The sequence below is a fragment of the Podarcis vaucheri genome (assembly GCF_965113315.1).
Source record: "Podarcis vaucheri genome assembly, chromosome: 9".
Classification (NCBI taxonomy): Eukaryota; Metazoa; Chordata; class Lepidosauria; order Squamata; family Lacertidae; genus Podarcis; species Podarcis vaucheri.
In genome coordinates this window covers 21369488-21386516 of record NC_138767.1, presented here as the reverse complement: position 1 = coordinate 21386516, position 17029 = coordinate 21369488, and the positions used below count along the sequence as shown (strand labels likewise).

The 17029-nt window shown below is 45.9% G+C and overlaps 2 protein-coding genes across 9 annotated transcripts in view; one reads left to right on the top strand and one right to left on the bottom strand.

Moving 5' to 3' along the window:
• Nucleotides 1–8834, top strand: part of TSPAN5 (tetraspanin 5) — a 91891-nt gene extending 83057 nt beyond the window's left edge. The window contains exons 8-9 of one of the 3 annotated variants that reach the window (XR_014223618.1): nt 1043–1129; nt 8320–8834. Coding sequence is in view for 1 of the 3 variants with exons in the window: in XM_082238440.1 (XP_082094566.1) it covers nt 1043–1048 (6 nt within the window). In the remaining 2 variants the exon portion in view is untranslated. Of the gene's footprint in view, nt 1–1042; nt 1141–3563; nt 4016–8319 lie in introns of those variants that run through there. The other 2 variants (XR_014223619.1, XM_082238440.1) reach the window with 2 other exon arrangements.
• The window catches only part of RAP1GDS1 (Rap1 GTPase-GDP dissociation stimulator 1), a 97295-nt gene continuing 81512 nt past the window's right edge, over nt 1247–17029 (bottom strand). For 5 of the 6 annotated variants that reach the window (XM_082238431.1, XM_082238432.1, XM_082238434.1 and 2 more), the window contains 5 exons: nt 14031–14156; nt 11799–11938; nt 9220–9346; nt 6871–6999; nt 1247–1957 (listed from right to left, as the gene is read on the bottom strand). In XM_082238431.1, the coding sequence (XP_082094557.1) occupies nt 1830–1957; nt 6871–6999; nt 9220–9346; nt 11799–11938; nt 14031–14156 (650 nt within the window). In that variant the 3' untranslated portion in view covers nt 1247–1829. The remainder of the gene's footprint in view (nt 1958–6870; nt 7000–9219; nt 9347–11798; nt 11939–14030; nt 14157–17029) is intronic. The other variant, XM_082238433.1, reaches the window with a different exon arrangement.

Below are 17029 nucleotides of genomic sequence, written 5' to 3'. Positions count from 1 at the left end.
GTCGCAACGAAGGGCACTACTGTAATTACCGTTGTGTTTTTTCTTTTTCTATGAATGTATTTTCCTGTACTGAAAGTCTTGTAAGTCGGAAAAAATTGATTGTAAAAAGCCAATTACACTTACTGATGATGGAAAGTATTGTTATAACAGAATTGCATGCTGGTACAGTTTGACTGAGGTTGTGTCGTCTCCTTCCCAGTTGGTCACACTTGGTCTAGAAGTGGATATATTTTTGTTCAATTGACATTTTCCCTTCACAATAGTATGGTATATAGTACATAGCCCATGCGAATTTCAGTGGATGTAACTGGACTTATACATGAAGTTAACACAACCTCTTTGTGTTAGTTTTTAAGGTACTGAAAGTGGTCTTCATCATGCTCTTTGTACCTTTTTTTAAAATAGATGCGATTTTTAGGAATGTTTTAATACATTTATGATGGACAACATAGTTTTACTAGTTGTGCAGTATTCTGTATTTTACTTGAAGTAAATCATTTTATATGCAATTTGTTAGTAGTATAATTACAGTTTTATAAATAAAATTGAGTGACATTTTGGGTCTACTTTTCACTCGGATGTACAAAAAAAAATATGTTCTGCTCAGAGCTCTAAACCCGTTGTGTTAAAAAGGAGGATCAGATCATAGTTGTTACTGGGAAAATAAAAATCTGTTACAATTAAGCATTGTAGAATTGTGCACCCTTTGGTGAATGTGGCTCTGCTCAGGGTGTTTGTGTGTATGCTGAAATCCCGAGGAAGGGATGTGGCATTCAGCTCCTTGAGGGTCTTTGCTTCCATTTTTTTTAAAAAGTAAAGCAAAGTTTCTAGTGCCTATGATGCAAATAATACTTGAAAGCATGACCGTGCCTACTGAAATCTCAGAACGCAGATGACTTGCTGTGGTCAGAGCGCAGGGTTTTCAGCGTGACTAGCAATAGTAGGCTAAATTATGAAAATCAATAATGCAAACAAATACAATCAAATCTGCATAATTTACACAGGTCAGAGTTCAGCTATTCACAGATTTTTCTTTCCGCAGATGTGATTATGAATGGTGTGCCTAGGAAGTGAGATTGCTCATCTTGTTTCTGTTTCAGAGGAACAGCCAGCTTAGTGATTGATGCAGGTACGTCCTCAGCTATAACTGCTTAAGACAAGAGAAGCTAAGTTGTGGGGGGGGGGGTTTAGACTCATTCCCACCCCCAGATACACGAATTGCTGCACAAAGGAACAACACGCAAGGTAAAGTGTGAGCGCACTGGAGTTTATTTGTTTACCTCTAGGTACCATGGGGTTGACATTAATATGCAAGACCAGTGAGTGAGCAGCAAGACTCCCTTCCCCAAAGAGGCTCCCTCCCCATTTTCTGAAACCCCTGGCAGTCCAGCCCGGCCTTGCTGCCTCCTGTGCTTTGTCTCTAAGTTAGCAGTACACTTGTTACGGAGTTAGGGGTACGAGGGGAGGAGTCGTTGATGTAGTAGTACCACGTCTTTCTCTCTCTCTCTTTTTTTTACATTATTATAGGACTACAACATGCACATTCTACTATGTGGCTCAAGCAACGAGAATACATGTAGAACAGTTAACAGGGCTAGGAGACATTTTGTGTTTGTGTGTAAGAGAGACAGGATCCATGTTGATGGCGACTGGCTATGGGTTTATAGAAATCTCGGTTGTGGAGAGAGAGGTACCTACAGCAGTTTGATCCGTGTGGGAATGTTACATGCATGCACAAGTGACACAGTGGGTGGGAGAAACGCAGGAGGACAGGACGAGAGGTGAAATCTGTGACGCGATGCTAGGTGGGAGCGCGGGTACCCCTTTCCTCAGCTTTCCACGGCGAGTCTCTGCTCTGTGAGGGAAGCCTGCTGGGCGACCGTTTTGTTCTCGTGGCTGCGGAGTTTTGATACGACGTCTAGAAAGGCCAGGCTTTGCACTTCCTTGTGAAGGAGTTCTGTCAAACAGAAGCGAGACGGTTACTTTCCTGCTGGGCCTTTATGTGTGCAGCGGCTCTTTTGTTTGCCTTTTCTGGGGAAGCGGCAATGAACAGAGGCCTTGTCAACTTGGCACAGCGCGGTCGCCAGAGAATAAGTGGCGCTGGTGGCTGTAAGTGGTACTTTTCAAGCATCTTAAATTTAGGGAGCCCCTTCACACACACACACTTTCCTCCTTGCTCTGCATATCATCTGCAAGCAAATGGGATCTCTCTTAGTCTTGCAAGGGAGGCCTAGCAAATGTGACATGATGTGTGAAAAAATAGGTGACCGTGTGCAAGTTTCTGCTTCTGTGCTGTGTGGGCAGGAGATGGACCCCCTTCTGTTTTCTTGCAGGTGTGTGCAGTGTAAAACAACTACGTGGCCCTGGGCTGTACCAATGCATCAAATCTCCTTAAAAGGAAATTGCAGTTGGGGCCTGTCAGAGGTTGGATGGGCTCTTAGGCCCAGCCACCCTCTCTACTGGCCTGGTGATGCTTCTAGCTCTGGTTGGCCATGACTGAGGCCTACGAGGGCCAATATCTGGTGCAATATTGTCTTGTCTGAGGGGCAGCAGCTCTCCAGCATTTCAGGCAGAGTGTCTCCTATCATTCCCTATTGTCCACAGCTGCCAGGAATTGAATCGAAGGCCTTTTGCACCAACCTGTGCTCTACCACTGAGCCTTGGCCCTTCCCTGAATAAGAGTAATTAGATGATGCTGAAATTAAGCCATGCTGCATACAGAGTGAGGCTTGTGTGTAGTGCAGGGCTTCTGTGACTCCTTTCCCTTTGGAGCTGGGGTGTTCTTAAAGGGGCCACCAATGGGAGAAAGCACCTTACGCAATTAAAAGGGTCTGCTCTCTGTCACAGGACGCGTCCCCTTCATGAGACTCTACATAAGAGAGCAGCCTCCCCAAGCATTTTGTGCTACATCTCCCCTAAGTCCCACCTCACACAACCTGCTAGGTAGGTCTGCTGAGAGCTGTAGTCCTAAACATCTGGCTGGGGAAGGCTGCAAGAGAGACTCGCCTCAGCACCCTTTCTTGTGTATCGTGAACATATAGTGGAGAAGCAGCCTTTCCGTGTTTAGTACCTGAATAAAGTATGCCTTTTCAAAAAAAGGGGGGAAAAAGCATGCAAGGATTCAGGCGGTGATTTTTGCTACAGCTTAAATGGTGGTTGTGGCGGGTGGCGCTGTGGGCTAAAGCCTCAGCGCCTAGGGCTTGCCGATCGAAAGGTCGGCGGTTCGAATCCCCGCGGCGGGGTGCGCTCCCGCTGCTCGGTCCCAGCGCCTGCCCACCTAGCAGTTCGAAAGCACCCCCGGGGGCAAGTAGATAAATAGGTACCGCTTACCAGCGGGAAGGTAAACGGCGTTCCGTGTGCGGCTCTGGCTCGCCAGAGCAGCGTTGTCACGCTGGCCACGTGACCCGGAAGTGTCTGCGGACAGCGCTGGCCCCCGGCCAATAGATGTGAGATGGGCGCACAAACCCCACAGTCTGTCAAGACTGGCCCGTTTCGGGCAGGGGTACCTTTACCTTTACCTAAATGGTGGTTGTAATTAAAACAACTTGCTCTGTTCCTCTCAGCACAGTCCGTGTTGGCATCTTAGTTATGTCAACAAAGAAGAAATGGAACAAACGATGCAAGCGCACAGTACTCAAAATATTTGTTTTTTGAGTAGAGATCTAGAGGTCTGCTCAACACTGCTGGAAGTTGCCTAATTTAGTTGTCATGGTCGGGGGAAGATGAAAAAGCTGCTTTAGGCGCTAGGAGGATACCAGGGTTGAGGTAAACACACGACGCTTATTCTACTGGGGCTTGCTTAGGCAACAGCACAGGCTGCTCACTAACAAAAGAGCTGTTACAAATCAATTCTGTTACCCTACAGAGCCTCTTTCCCCCCAGGTAGCAAACTGTGACCCTTGTTTTCCTGCCAAGTTTGCTGGTCACCTGCTTTCCAATCTGCCATGGCATCTGAACTCCCCTCTGTGCGACCATGAGCAGAGCGGAAAACACCTAAAAGCAAGCTTAATGCCCCCCAAACATTTTTATTCCCCACACAATCTAATGGAAACAGCGTTTCCTATCCAGGCTATTCTGCTGCGTGAAGAATATGCTTCCTACTTCCAGGATAGCTTGATATCTTCAGCAGGTGTTGCTCTCTGGGTATTAATAGGTTCTAGTGACAAACCAAGTCCTGGGCCTCTCTTCTCACACTCATGCACACAGCAATGACTGTGATGGCAATGAATGCTCTCCTTTCCTTTCATTCTTTTGACGTTACATACTGTCAGAGGTTCAGGAGCAGAGACGCAGGAAAGGGAGGAAACAGAGAGCGAGGGGGAGGAATACAAAGGAAGGATGAGTGATGATGACGACCCGAGATCCCCGAGTCTCTCCAGTGAGTCAGAGGATTCACAGAAAGGGGCGCCAGTGGTCAGAGCAAGGGGGGAAAGCAGGGGGACACCCCAGGAAGAAGGGACCAGAGAGGAATCAGAGAGCAGCAGCTGGAAGTCGGGACCAACGTGCCCAGCTGGGAGCAGCGGGGAGAAAGGGGACCAGGCATCGGGTTCCGGAGGCTTTCAGCAGGAGGGAGGGCATGAGTCAGGAGTGGTCACGCCCTCATCAGGGAGCGAGGAAACGGTCAAGAGGAAGGTAGAGAGTTGGGCGCGCGCGCCAAGTTCAAATGCAGCGGAAGCTGGCGCAGTAAGCAGCCCGGAGAGGGAGCCAGGTCCCAAAGCCCGCCGCAAGGAGGCAGAAGGGTCCGGGGGGTCAGCGTCAGAAGAGAGTAGGAAGGAGGAGACCCCGGGGGGCAGAGGGACCCAGCGGAGGAAGGAAAAGCGCAAGAGGTGGAGCAAGGCTAGGGTATTAAGTTGGTGTGCAAGAGGCGGGGAGTCAGACGGGACTTCGTCGGTCTAGCGTAGAAGACGTAGAGCTGCACGCTGCAGTTCGGAAATGAAACCTGTAACTCAATAAAGACTCTTATAAAGTGAACGCTGGCTAGCGTGGTCCTGTGTGAGCTGGGATCTGGAAGCAGCTCTGACACATACACATTTACATTCCCTATTATCTTCCTTCAACATACAGCGTCTGTTGGAACAGCAAAACTCTCTGATTTGCAGAGGCAGCATCAAACCCAACAGAAAGAATTCTTTGTCAAAACTGAAGGCTCCAATGGCTATAGCACGTATCCCAGCTACCTAGAATGGCGGACTGACTGCAGTCTTTGTGGTGGGGATGGGTGGTTTTCTAAAGGGGTGAAAAGGATTATTTTAAGGTTGATACAAAAAACACCACACATCGGCAAGAGACAGCAGGTTGGGAAACTGCCCACCCATCCTCACCCCCCCCCCCCAATTTCATAGGACTATTAAGAAGCAAGCCCACCTTGCGGGAGCTGCTTGGATGACAAGCTAAAATGAGAAACCCAGACTTGTTGGAATAATAGCGTAAACTCTTTCCCCCCTTTTAATGAGATGCTTTCTAACTGCAAGTCAGTGTTGGGCTGAGAGGGGCGACCCTGGATAGGAAATAGTCTTTATATCAGTTGGGTGATTGGTACACCAGGAACCTATGGCTCTCCAGATGTTCACGGACTCCAGCCCCCATCATTGCTGACCACTGGCCATGGTTGTTGGTGCTGATGATGGGACTTGGAGCCCAAGGACATCTGGAGGGCCACAGCTTCCCCATCCCTGATTCACAGTAGCTCTCCAGGGTTTTAGGCAAGATTTTTTCCCTCCCAGTCTTACCCAGAGATGTCAGGGATTGGACGTGGATTCTCTTATATGCAAAACACAAGCTTCACCACTAAGCTACAGCCCTTCTCCATGGGTCTGAGCAAATGCACCATTCTTATGCTTTTGTTTTGTAATGAATGCTGTAGATAGAAGAGATACTGAAATCATATGGACCAGCCCTCATATTTCATTGGCATACTAGTAGGTCCATACTTTATGCTAATAGTTTCAGGGATTGGTTTTCTAATATAGAAGCACCAGTCCAGCTAAAGTTAGTCGTAACTATGGAGTGGTCTACACAGAGTCTGATGGTAAGGTCTCATGGAGGTAGAATGTGCTTTTACTTCAGACTAGAAGAGTGGGATCACATTTTGGTGCTGACCTCACATTTGGTGCTGACCTTTAAAGCCCTAAACGGCCTCGGTCCAGTATATCTGAAGGAGCGTCTCCACACCCATCGTTCTACCCGGACGCTGAGGTCCAGCACCGAGGGCCTTCTGGTGGTTCCCTCATTGCGAGAAGCCAAGTTACAGGGAACCAGGCAGAGGGCATTCTCGGTAGTGACACCCGCCCTGTGGAACACCCTCCCACCAGATGTCAAAGAGAGCAACAACTACCAGACTTTTAGAAGACATCTGAAGGCAGCCCTTTTTAGGGAAGCTTTTAATGTTTGATGGATTACAGTATTTTAATATTTTTTTGGAAGCTGCCAAGAGTGGTTGGGGAAGCCCAGCCAGATGGGCGGGGTATAAATAATAATTATTATTATATATTATTATTATTATTGAATATCCTCTCTCTAAAATCTCCTTGCCTATATTAGATATTAGGAGGTGGGTACCTTTGTCTTCAATGTGCTAGTTTTCTACTTGTGGGAAACTTTTGCAGGAAGAGTTAAAAAACTAGCATCTCTTTTGAATGCAAGCCCCCTTGCTTTCCATGAGACCTCTCTCTGAATAAGCATGCATTCACTGCTATGTTCAATGATGATTACTTCTTTGCAGCCTTTGCTGCAAATAGACTTGATTGGATCTGTCATCTGCATGCCACTCCTGGCTCAACAACAGGCTTGTGTGTCAGTCTTGGGCACGTCACGGACAACCCTCGTGACTTTTTGAAAGTTGATCTAAAGCAGAGCTGTGGAAAGACTCACCTGATCCCATAAGAGCACAGATCAGCACCATGGAATTGTACTTGATTTCTGGTGCACTCCTCTCATCCGAAAGCAGCCTGTGTAGAATCTGCACTAACTGAGCACTTTCAAGATCCTTCTCTGCTGTGGCTGTGAATCGAAACAAAATGGGAACTTTAAACTCTGAAGGACTGGGTTCCTTTTGTTTTTTTCTTGGTGGTGGGATTTACTGACATATTCTAGTACAGTGGTGCCTCGCAAGACGAACGCCTCGCAAAACGAAAAACTCGCAAGACGAAAGAGTTTTCCGTTTTTGAGTCGTTCCGCAAGACGAATTTCCCTATGGGCTTGCTTCGCAAGAAGAAAGCCCATAGGGAAATCCCCGGGGACCTCTTTTAAAATGCTGGCGGTTGGGAGCAAAGACTTTCGCCCCCCGCCGGCCTTCAGAAGAGGTCCTGGGCCTCTTCTGAAGGCCGGCGGGGGGCAAAAGTCTTTGCTCCCCCCCGCCTGCCTTCCCGGGACAGCGGAGACTTCTCTGCTGTCCCGGGCGATCTTAAAATGCTGGGGGTCGGGCCAGCATTTTAAAATCGCCCCAGGACAGCGGAGGCTTTGCTGCCGCCCGCCAGCATTTTTAAATTGCCCCGGGACAGCGGAGGCTTTTAAAATGCTGGCGGTCGGCAGCAAAGCGCTCCTGTCCCCGGAGCTTGCGGGGCGGGAGGTGGGGAGAAGGGCTTTTCTTCCCACCACCAGCCTTCAGAACAGCCTTCTGAAGGCTGGCGGTGGGAAGAAAAGCCCTTGTCTCCCCCCCCCCCCCAGCCTTCAGAAGAGGTCGGGGGACAGACTGTCCCGGACCTGGTCTGAAGGCGGTTTCCATAGGAACACATTGATTGATTTTCAATGCATTCCTATGGGAAACCGTGCTTCGCAAGACGAAAAACTCGCAAGAAGAAAAAACTTGCGGAACGAATTAATTTCGTCTTGCGAGGCACCACTGTACAAAGAGTGCTGTGGAACCATAATACATGCCTCACTTAATTGAACAGAATCCAAATTTATATTGCATCGTTAAGGAAAGCAGGGAGGGAGGCATAATTGTGTTGAAGAAAGCCAATTGTATATATGTCTTGTCTACTGGGATAGCTTCCTCCTTCCAAGAAATTGGGGTAAAGTCCACTTGAAGCACACTTTCAGTTGCAGAATTTACACAGAGGAAGGGCTACAATAGCCTCTGTTTGGGACAAATAAAAACAAAAATCCCACAAGTTCCAAATGAATCGTTCTGTGTGTTTACCCCGGTCAATGTAACATGCTGTGGGTAATCTCCCACTACCAATAAAACTGATCGAAGGAAGCACATTTAACCACCAATACATAATTTTCTTTTTAAGAATGTCAAAAGAGCCTGGGACAAAATAATATCCCATGAAGTTCTCTACAGATACCTGAATTTGGGTTACTTTTTTATTTCAGCCAATGAAGAGCTTTGGATGACTGAATAGCCCATGGGGTAGGCCGAAGAAAAAGTGATCCATGGAAACAGAAATAAGTTTCCTCCTTTTGACACAAGCACACATGGCTTATTGTGAGGGTATTTTACTTGCTCAAGATACAAGGGAATTTGGCTTGGAGTAGTAGAATGTACCGGCTCAAAAAGTCAATGGAAGTTAAAAAAATATATATGTTGAAGGAGGTTTAAACAAGCCCATGTCCTCAAATCTTAATTCTGTATCTATGGGAAATACAGCAATAAATTCTCTCCCTATATCCTATTCTCTCCCTTAAGGTTGCCTCTCCTCTTGAACCAAAAGAATCGTTTTTTGACCCTGTTATCCCGCTACAGCCTTTCTCTTTTTTCCTGTCATTTACCTAAAGAGAAACTACTTGGCAGAAAAACCCAGAAACTTTGTCATTTCAAATCACTACAGAAAAGATGGGAAATATAACGATGAAACAACAAAAGACATCCAATACCATTCTTATATTGACTACATTTTCTAAAGTTTACTTTGTCTGAAATACTCCATTGGGCAGTTATGAAAAAGAGGCACGTTTTATGTATGAAGCGTTGAGTCCTGAGCGATGGTGGCGAGAGGCCAAGGCTTCATTCACACCTCCAAGCGGCCTGTCACTGTGCGAGGTTTGACACAGTCATATTGGCTGTCGGCTTCGATACTGCTAGTCACTTAACCTGGAAACAGGTGCCATAGCCCATTTTGCTGCCCATGTCTGCAGTGATGCCTGAATAATACTTGCTTAAGCTTTCACCCTCACCACGAAGCGGCTCACTATTCATTCATGCCTTAACCCTGACTTACTCCCTCTCCTTCAGCAGAGACCTGAGTACAAAGCGTTAACCATAGAGATACTTACCTAGTTCTAGAGCTGCTATTAGCGCCAAGGCGACAAGAGCTTCATTCTGCATTATTACGTGTTCGCTAGTTGCCATGGTAACTAAATGCTTAATACCGCCACTCTGAACAATGGTCCTAATTACATCCTAAAAAAAGACAACGCAAAGTATTGCAGGACATGAGGAAAAGACGACAGTCTGCTACCGATAAGCAAAACAGAACAATTCAATAACGTACACTATATTGATATATTATGCACATAACAAGAGTGTCTATGTGGTTTACAACTGCTATTAAAAAATAAAATAATACTTGAAATATTTGGCTTCCACCTACTCAGAAGTAAACATATGAAGCAGTCAGAACACTGGCACATTTAGTAGAGTTTTCTCTATGCCATGAGTAGGCAAGGTGGCACCTTCTAGATCAAGGTTTCCCAGCCTTGGGGCTCCAGTTGTTTTTCGACTATAACTCCCATCATCCCTAGCTAGCAGGACCAGTGGTCAGGGATGATGTGCACTGTAGTCCAGAAAAAGCTGAAGACCCAAGTTGAACTCTAGATGTTACTCAACTCCCAACTCCCATTGGACCATCCAGCATGGTCAATGGTCATGGGATGATGGGAGTCTTAGTCCAACAACATCTGGGTTAGAGAAGGCTGCCCAAGTCTCCTCTGACTGGTGGTGGCTTTCCAGGGTCTTTGGCAAAGCTTTCCCCCCCACAACACCTGAAAACCCATTTAACTGTGACTTCCAGGTCAAATGATGCTGAGTTATATACCAAAAGGTGGATCAGACTTCTCCAGACAGGCAAGTAGCCAAGGAACTTCAACATCCAGTATATAACATTCTGGGCTGGCTCCAGCACTGCCCACATGTTCCTGCATCACATAGAATCATGGAATTGGAAGGGATCCTGAGGATCCTTTACTCCAACCCCCTGAAATGTAGGAATATACTGGTGGCCCATAAGGGGATCGGCATCATGAGTACCACCGCACTCTAACCAACTGACATCAAAGTCAAATCATTGCTGCTGCTTTTCAGAGGCAGTCCCCCTGCCCACATTATAGTTGTTAAATCCTATAGCAGCCTTTTCATTCAGAACCTTCCAAGTTCCCCGCAGGCCACGAATTGCAGGAGAAAAGTTCTTCCTCTTCTGTAATACTGAAATGAAGCTCTTGGGTTGGACAACTGGGGACAGACAAAAGGAGGGTACTCACATAGTGCGCAGTTAAGGCAGTGCCCCACCACATTGCCCCCAAGCTTTTGAGGCGACCAGCAACAAAGCAGAACAGCACTTGAAGCCGCTCGTGTTGTGGCCCATGTGCGCCACTGCTGCAGATGTGAAAACACACACCTGCGACTGCGGGAACAGTAGGCGTCAATTACATTTCTGCACATTTATTTTCCAGCTTCAGCTTAAGTACAGCACAGTTTGATACCGCGGCCTTGGCATTTAAAGTAGATTTGATATTTTGACTGAATGAGATGATTAAGTGAAAGTCAATGGCAAGGAAAATGCAACAGTGATGAAAACGGCACGCGCGCACACGCACCCCTTTTGTGCTTCTCCTCCGTGTTCAAGCCACAAGCTGAAAGCCATTGAAACAGAATGTGCTCATGATAGTTTATATTCCGTAGTGTTCAAAAGGATTGTGCTGTGACATTTTGCATGCAAAGGAAACAAACAAAGCAAACAGAAGAGTGGGACCTGGTTAACCTCCCTGGGGAAGACAACTATAATCGTTGATGCAACTGAATACACACTGAGAATTTATTCCCAGAATCCAGGTAATTTTACACCTGAATCTTACACCATAAAAGCCGTCTCACGTGCAGAAACAGGTTCTTATATGCTAACACAGAGGGAGCAGCTCTACATCGCACTGGTCCAATGTTGCACATGTAACAAATAAAGCCTAGACCAGCCTTACCCTTCCAGTTGCCCTCTAGATATCACCTTTTACCAGGGGCCGCCTGGAGAACATCAGACTGGGGAAGGCTAGTGTAGGCTGGCAAGGTAACTTCGGGCAAGCCACACCACCTCAGGTGGTTCAGATCCTTACCTCTACAAGGGGAGCAATCTGCCTCGGAGGAGTGAAGCTGCTTTGGCAACACAAAACTTATTGCACATGTCATGTGTATGGGTTGCTTGTGCGTAAGTTGCCGCCTCTCCAGGCTTTGTTGCCTTGCTAAACCTTTCAGTCTGGGCAGCCCTTCACTTCGTGGCTGCCTCAGTCGCTAGCAGAATCCGTCAGCGGGCGTTTCTTAAATCTTTTCCAACATAAAAGTTGTTTGACACCCAGTCTCCTACTCTCTCTGCACGGAAGTCTTCTGCGCAGGGAAGGCGTGGGTAGCGGAGGACCCGTGCTCTCCCCGCTGGTGTCCGGTGAAGAGTCCTGGAGCCCCCTCGCCGATTCCCCCATCTGCCCCCCTTTATCCCTGGTGTAGCGCTGATTGGCTTCCCCATCTGCGGAGCTGCCTCTCTACCTGCTGGGCCCTTCTCCAGCATCATTTGAGAGCCTTCCCTCCGCCTCTAGCTCCGATGTCAGTTCCCTGACAGCACAGCCTTGTGGTTTTTGCAGGGGTCACTTACTTTTGATTTGCTGTGTCGTATAAGAGCGGAGAGTAGTCTGTTTGATTCTCCCATCACACCTGCGTGGTCCTTGGCTTCACACCACTCCACCAGCCGTTCAACCAGCTTCACGTTCTTCCCCAGTTGTTCAGCAGCTTCTGCTACATATAACAAAGATGGCATTTTTTTCAGTACGCAGCAGTTGTTCTAAAAAAAACAACAACCCAGCACCCCACGTTCCTGAAAGGTGAGAAAGAAAACAACAACCTTGATTTTGAACAAATAGATAAAGGTAAAGGTACCCCTGACAGTTAGGTCCAGTCGCGGACGACTCTGGGGTTGCGCACTCATCTCGCTCTATAGGCCGAGGGAGCCAGAGTTTCCCCACAGACAGCTTCCGGATCATGCGGCCAGCATGACTAAGCCGCTTCTGGAGAACCAGAGCAGCGCACGCCGTTTACCTTCCCGCCGGAGTGGTACCTATTTATCTACAGTACTTGCACTTTTGACGTGCTTTCGAACTGCTAGGTTGGCAGGAGCAGGGACCGAACAACGGGAGCTCACCCCGCCGCAGGGGATTCGAACTGCCGACCTTCTGATCGGCAAGCCCTAGGCTCTGTGGTTTAGACCACAGCGCCACCCGCGTCCCTTTTTGAACAAATAAAAGGCAAAAATAGCAATGGGCTGAATCCAGTTGGTGTTGCTCTGTTAGCAGATTAGCAGAATGAGGAAGGAGATTTCTTGGGGGGGGGGATTTCTTCTTCCCAAAGCAGTCTGGCCCCCACTCCAAAAATCTGCTGAGAAGAAACCTTCTGAAACCAATTAGGGAAGAGGACAGAGGAACAGCCAATAATCAACTCCCAATTCTGCTGATGGATATTTTCCATTAGCAGAGCAACACCAACTGGATTTCGTTTAGGGAAATATTATCCCAGTCAAAGGACACTGCTCAAGGTTGTACAGAAGGGCTGGTGAGGGGTGTGGCCTGGGGACAGTCCCAAGGGCCAGACAGAGAGTTTTGAAGGGCCACCACTGGCCCCCAGGGTCTGAGGATCCCCACCCCAAGGTGGGTTAAAAAGAACGGAGTGAGCGGGGTCAAAGGTACTAAAAAGTGTGTTTTTCAAAAAGGAAGCTGCCTAACTGGCTATTGAGCAGTCAGTACAAAAACGAGTCTTGAAGATCAGGTGGGGACAGTTAAAGGAAGATCTCTGGAGTCTCCTCTAGCAACCATCACATCATTTTAGAGAAAAATTGCCATCCATGCCTGTTCAAAACAGTGGCAAGCAGTATAATAAAATTCTATTTTGCTGTAAATACAGAATGAAACAAGGGCTGCAGCCCTGCTAACCTGAATATTTTAGTTCCACACGATGTAGCAAATTCCTTGTAATACCTTGTACTAAAATGTAAATAATCTGAAGCTGCTCATTATATCCATGGTGTGCTGACTTCAAAATTGTAATAATTCAAAATCACAGTAAATGTCAATTTCTATAGCTTCCTTTTCCCCTTGACTCTATTTTTTTTTAATCTTTCCCAGCCCCCTGCTCTTACTTCCAAAAACTAGCTCTGGAATTTTAAGGCACACAAACTTTTTTCAAACCAACCAACCAACCAACCAACCGCCCTAGAATCTCAGGCAAACACAAACTTAACAGAAGTTGATCAAGAATATTCTGTAAACTCATAAGCTCTTTATTTTTTACTTCTGGCTGAAAGCCTTCCAAACTCTACTCCCTTTTTGCATGGAGGAAATTTGTGATTCTGCTGATGATAAGGATTTCAAGATACATGAAGTCCTCGGTGTAAGCAATTCAGTTGCCATGAAACTATGGCAATCTGCATTTATTACTTGCAGAAGTTCAATAGATTATTTTGCCTCAAACATCACTTTTTAAAAATAAAAGGTGTTGAGATAATTGTTAACTATTTCACAAAACTGTTCACATGTGTAAGAAAAGAGGATTTTTGGAACACCTGAAGCAGCAATATACTTCACATATTCATTGCATGCCACACTATGGCTGAGGCAAGCTGTGCTGTGCCAATAAATCAAGAGCTTAAGTTTGCGCTTAGATAACAAAGATAACAACGGACCATCACAGGTTTTTAAGAATTCCATGCTTTTTTCACTTCACAGATGCATTCAATTTATTTGAAGGGTTTTCTTGAAATCCCCTTTTTCTTCTATAAGGAACATAGCAACAGATCAAGGGCAGAATCATTTAATACAGGAGAACAATTTATTTTTACCTTGTGCATCTATTAACATTCTTAATGTCCCCAGCAGCTTGAACTGAACAGGGGGCATCTCGGATCTGAGAAATTTCAAAACGGCTTCTGCCACGCCAGCTGACAGCATCTTCGCCTTATTTACAACTGCATGAATAAAGAACAGATATTATCTGAGAGGCACTGCAGAGATGATACACTTACACCGCGTGAAGAGATTTAGTCCTGAGGCAGCCTTTAAACACCTTTTCCAAAGGCCTCCAAAAGCAACATTAGAGGGTTCATTTGTGTGAGGGGTGGGGGAGATGATCAGGGGAAGCAAGACTGGGTCCTATTCTACTCCCATTTGAGTAGTAGGATTTTTAAAAAAATGTTTAATATAATACATTGTTAATTATTATTATTATTATTACTATTCTTTTATTTATATGCCACTCATTTGACTGGGTTGCCCCAGCCACTCTGGGCAGCTCCCAACAAAATATTAAAAACACAGTAAAATGTCAACCATTAAAAACTTCCCTAAACAGAGGTGCCTTCAGATGTCTTCTAAAAGTCAAATAGTTGTTTATAAGGCCCTCAGAGCTGGACCTCAGTGTCCAGGCTGAACGATAGGGGTGGAGACGCTCCTTCAGGTATACTGGGCTGAGGCCATTTAGGGCTTTAAAGGTCAGCACCAACACTTTGAATTGTGCTTGGAAACATACTGGGAGCCAATGTAGGTCTTTCAGGACCGGTGTTTTATACATTATGTACCATATATCAATCCGTTCATCCTATATCAGTCCATTTAATGCCTTATGTTAAATTTGCTTTTCTACCTACCTAAGAAAACTTTATGTAAAACTTCTATTACCTCCTTTCTTATGTTATATTAACTGTGGAAGCATATGTAGTTCCCTGTATGTCAAACTGTACAGAAAAGCTGACACGGTATGTTTAACCAGTGTATGCTCCATGGATGAACAGATGTCAAACTGTGAAAGACACAATATATCCTGCTCTATTGGCCTCTAGCTTCCTCAACCTCCTGATCTATTTTAAAATTATTTTAGCACCATGCCTCTAGGCTTTAGACTGACCTTTAAAAGTTTAGACTGCCTTTAAAACCTAGAAGTCGTCTGCTTCTGGCTATTCTCTTTAAGGGCCTCTTTAACGCCTCTGGATGATTTAGTAGCTCTTGGGCCCTTTTATAATAAAATAATATGTCCTGCTTAGGAAGTTTTTGGTGGCCAGGGTGGGGCAGGGCAAGGCAGAGGCCTGAGAAATATTTCAGATCAATAAAGCACTGCTGTATCCTTCCGTTTCGTTGAGACTACTGTTTGTGGTGACTTCCAGTTGCGGAAGTTACATATTTATAAGTAAATTTATGAGTTACTTATGTATATTAGAACCAGCCTGCACCGGAAGAGTGGCATTCACAGCTGATGGACTATATGGAACTAGCTGAAATGACCGGCAGAATCCGAGATCTGGGAGAAGAAGCGGTGGAAGAGGACTGGAAAAAATTTAAGGACTATCTACAAAAACATTATAAGTTATATGAATGTTGAGAATTTGTCAAGTTTTCGGGAAAAACATGCTTCAGTATTGAGATTTGTAAATGGTGGAAATTAAGTTAGGACTCTGAAAAATATAAATTACAGACTATATAATTAAATGAAAGCACAAAAACACATAAAATAAGGTATCAATTTGCTATTTATTTTCATTGTAAAGAAAGCAGGGGATGGAAGATGTGGGGAAGTCCAGTTGATTATGAAAATAGATCTGGAAAAGTGATTTTTTTTCTTCTTTTATAATTTCTTCTTTTTTCTGTAAAACTGCTTTTGTTGTGTTAATGACGATGTATTTTGACCTTAGAAAAAAAGCAAATAAAAAACTATTTAAAAAAAAAAAAAGAACCAGCCTGCACCTTTCACCAAATGAGGTGGTAGATTTCTGGGCTGTACTCACTATAGACCGCAGATGTAGAGGGAAAGAGGAGGGAGGAAGCACCCTATTGGCTTGTGACATATGATGACTGTGTTGTGTTTTTTAAATGGGGGCTGATCCACACAGCACCGGTGTGTATGTTCTAGGTGCAGAGGGATGTGGAAATGAGCCCTGCATCTGTACACCCTGCTGTATGTATGGGACACTTAGTACAAGCCAATGTTATACACATGTGTGTGTGTGTATATAGAGATCCATCCCACTCCTGCGATTCATCCCCTGCAAAAGAAGGGGAAAGGGACTTGGGATAGGTGGGTCACATGAGCAAGGTGTAAGAACCAACCTGAGTTCACACAAATAACTGGATAGACTGAGCAAGTGTCAGGGACTGGTAGTGGGAGGCACCGGCCAGTAAACTCCCAAGGGAAACCCCAGAGGAGGTAGGCTCAGAGCCAGGGGAGTCGTGGTGGGACACTGAGGAGAGGTCAGAGGGAGAAGAAGATTGGGAAGAGGATCTGGATGCTGAAGGGGCAACAGGGTTTAGTGAGCAGGAAGAGCTGGTGAAAGAGAGCAGTTCAGACCCTGAGGCTGAAGAGGAGAGGGGTCAAGAGGCTGCTTGATCCTTCTCCTGCTGCGACAAGCTCCCCTTCCCTTCATCTAGTCCCCAAGAATGCACAGAATAATGAGACAAGAACAGAGGCTAGAGGTGTGCAGACGCAATTTGAGAATGCTTGAGAAACATCCGGGAGAAGAAGAGCCTTAGAAAGGGTGGAAGGCAGTCCTGGCAACTGCTCCATAGGGGCAGGGCCTACTGGGAATGGTTGCTAAGCTGTATGTTGTTTCCTTGACTAAAGAGTTAACTTCACTGACAACAGAGCCCTGCTTCTTTCATGCCGACCTGTGCCTAACTCCAGCCCTGAAAGCAAAAATACGTGCCGAAGGCTCAACACACGTAGTGCCTACACAAAGGGATGCAGGATAGTGCGTGTGCGTGTTTGCAACATAAGGAGAGAGAGAGAGTGCTTTGAAGAGACAAGGAAGGTCTGCTGTGAACCTAAGACAGGTGCTGTTCTATGAACACAGAA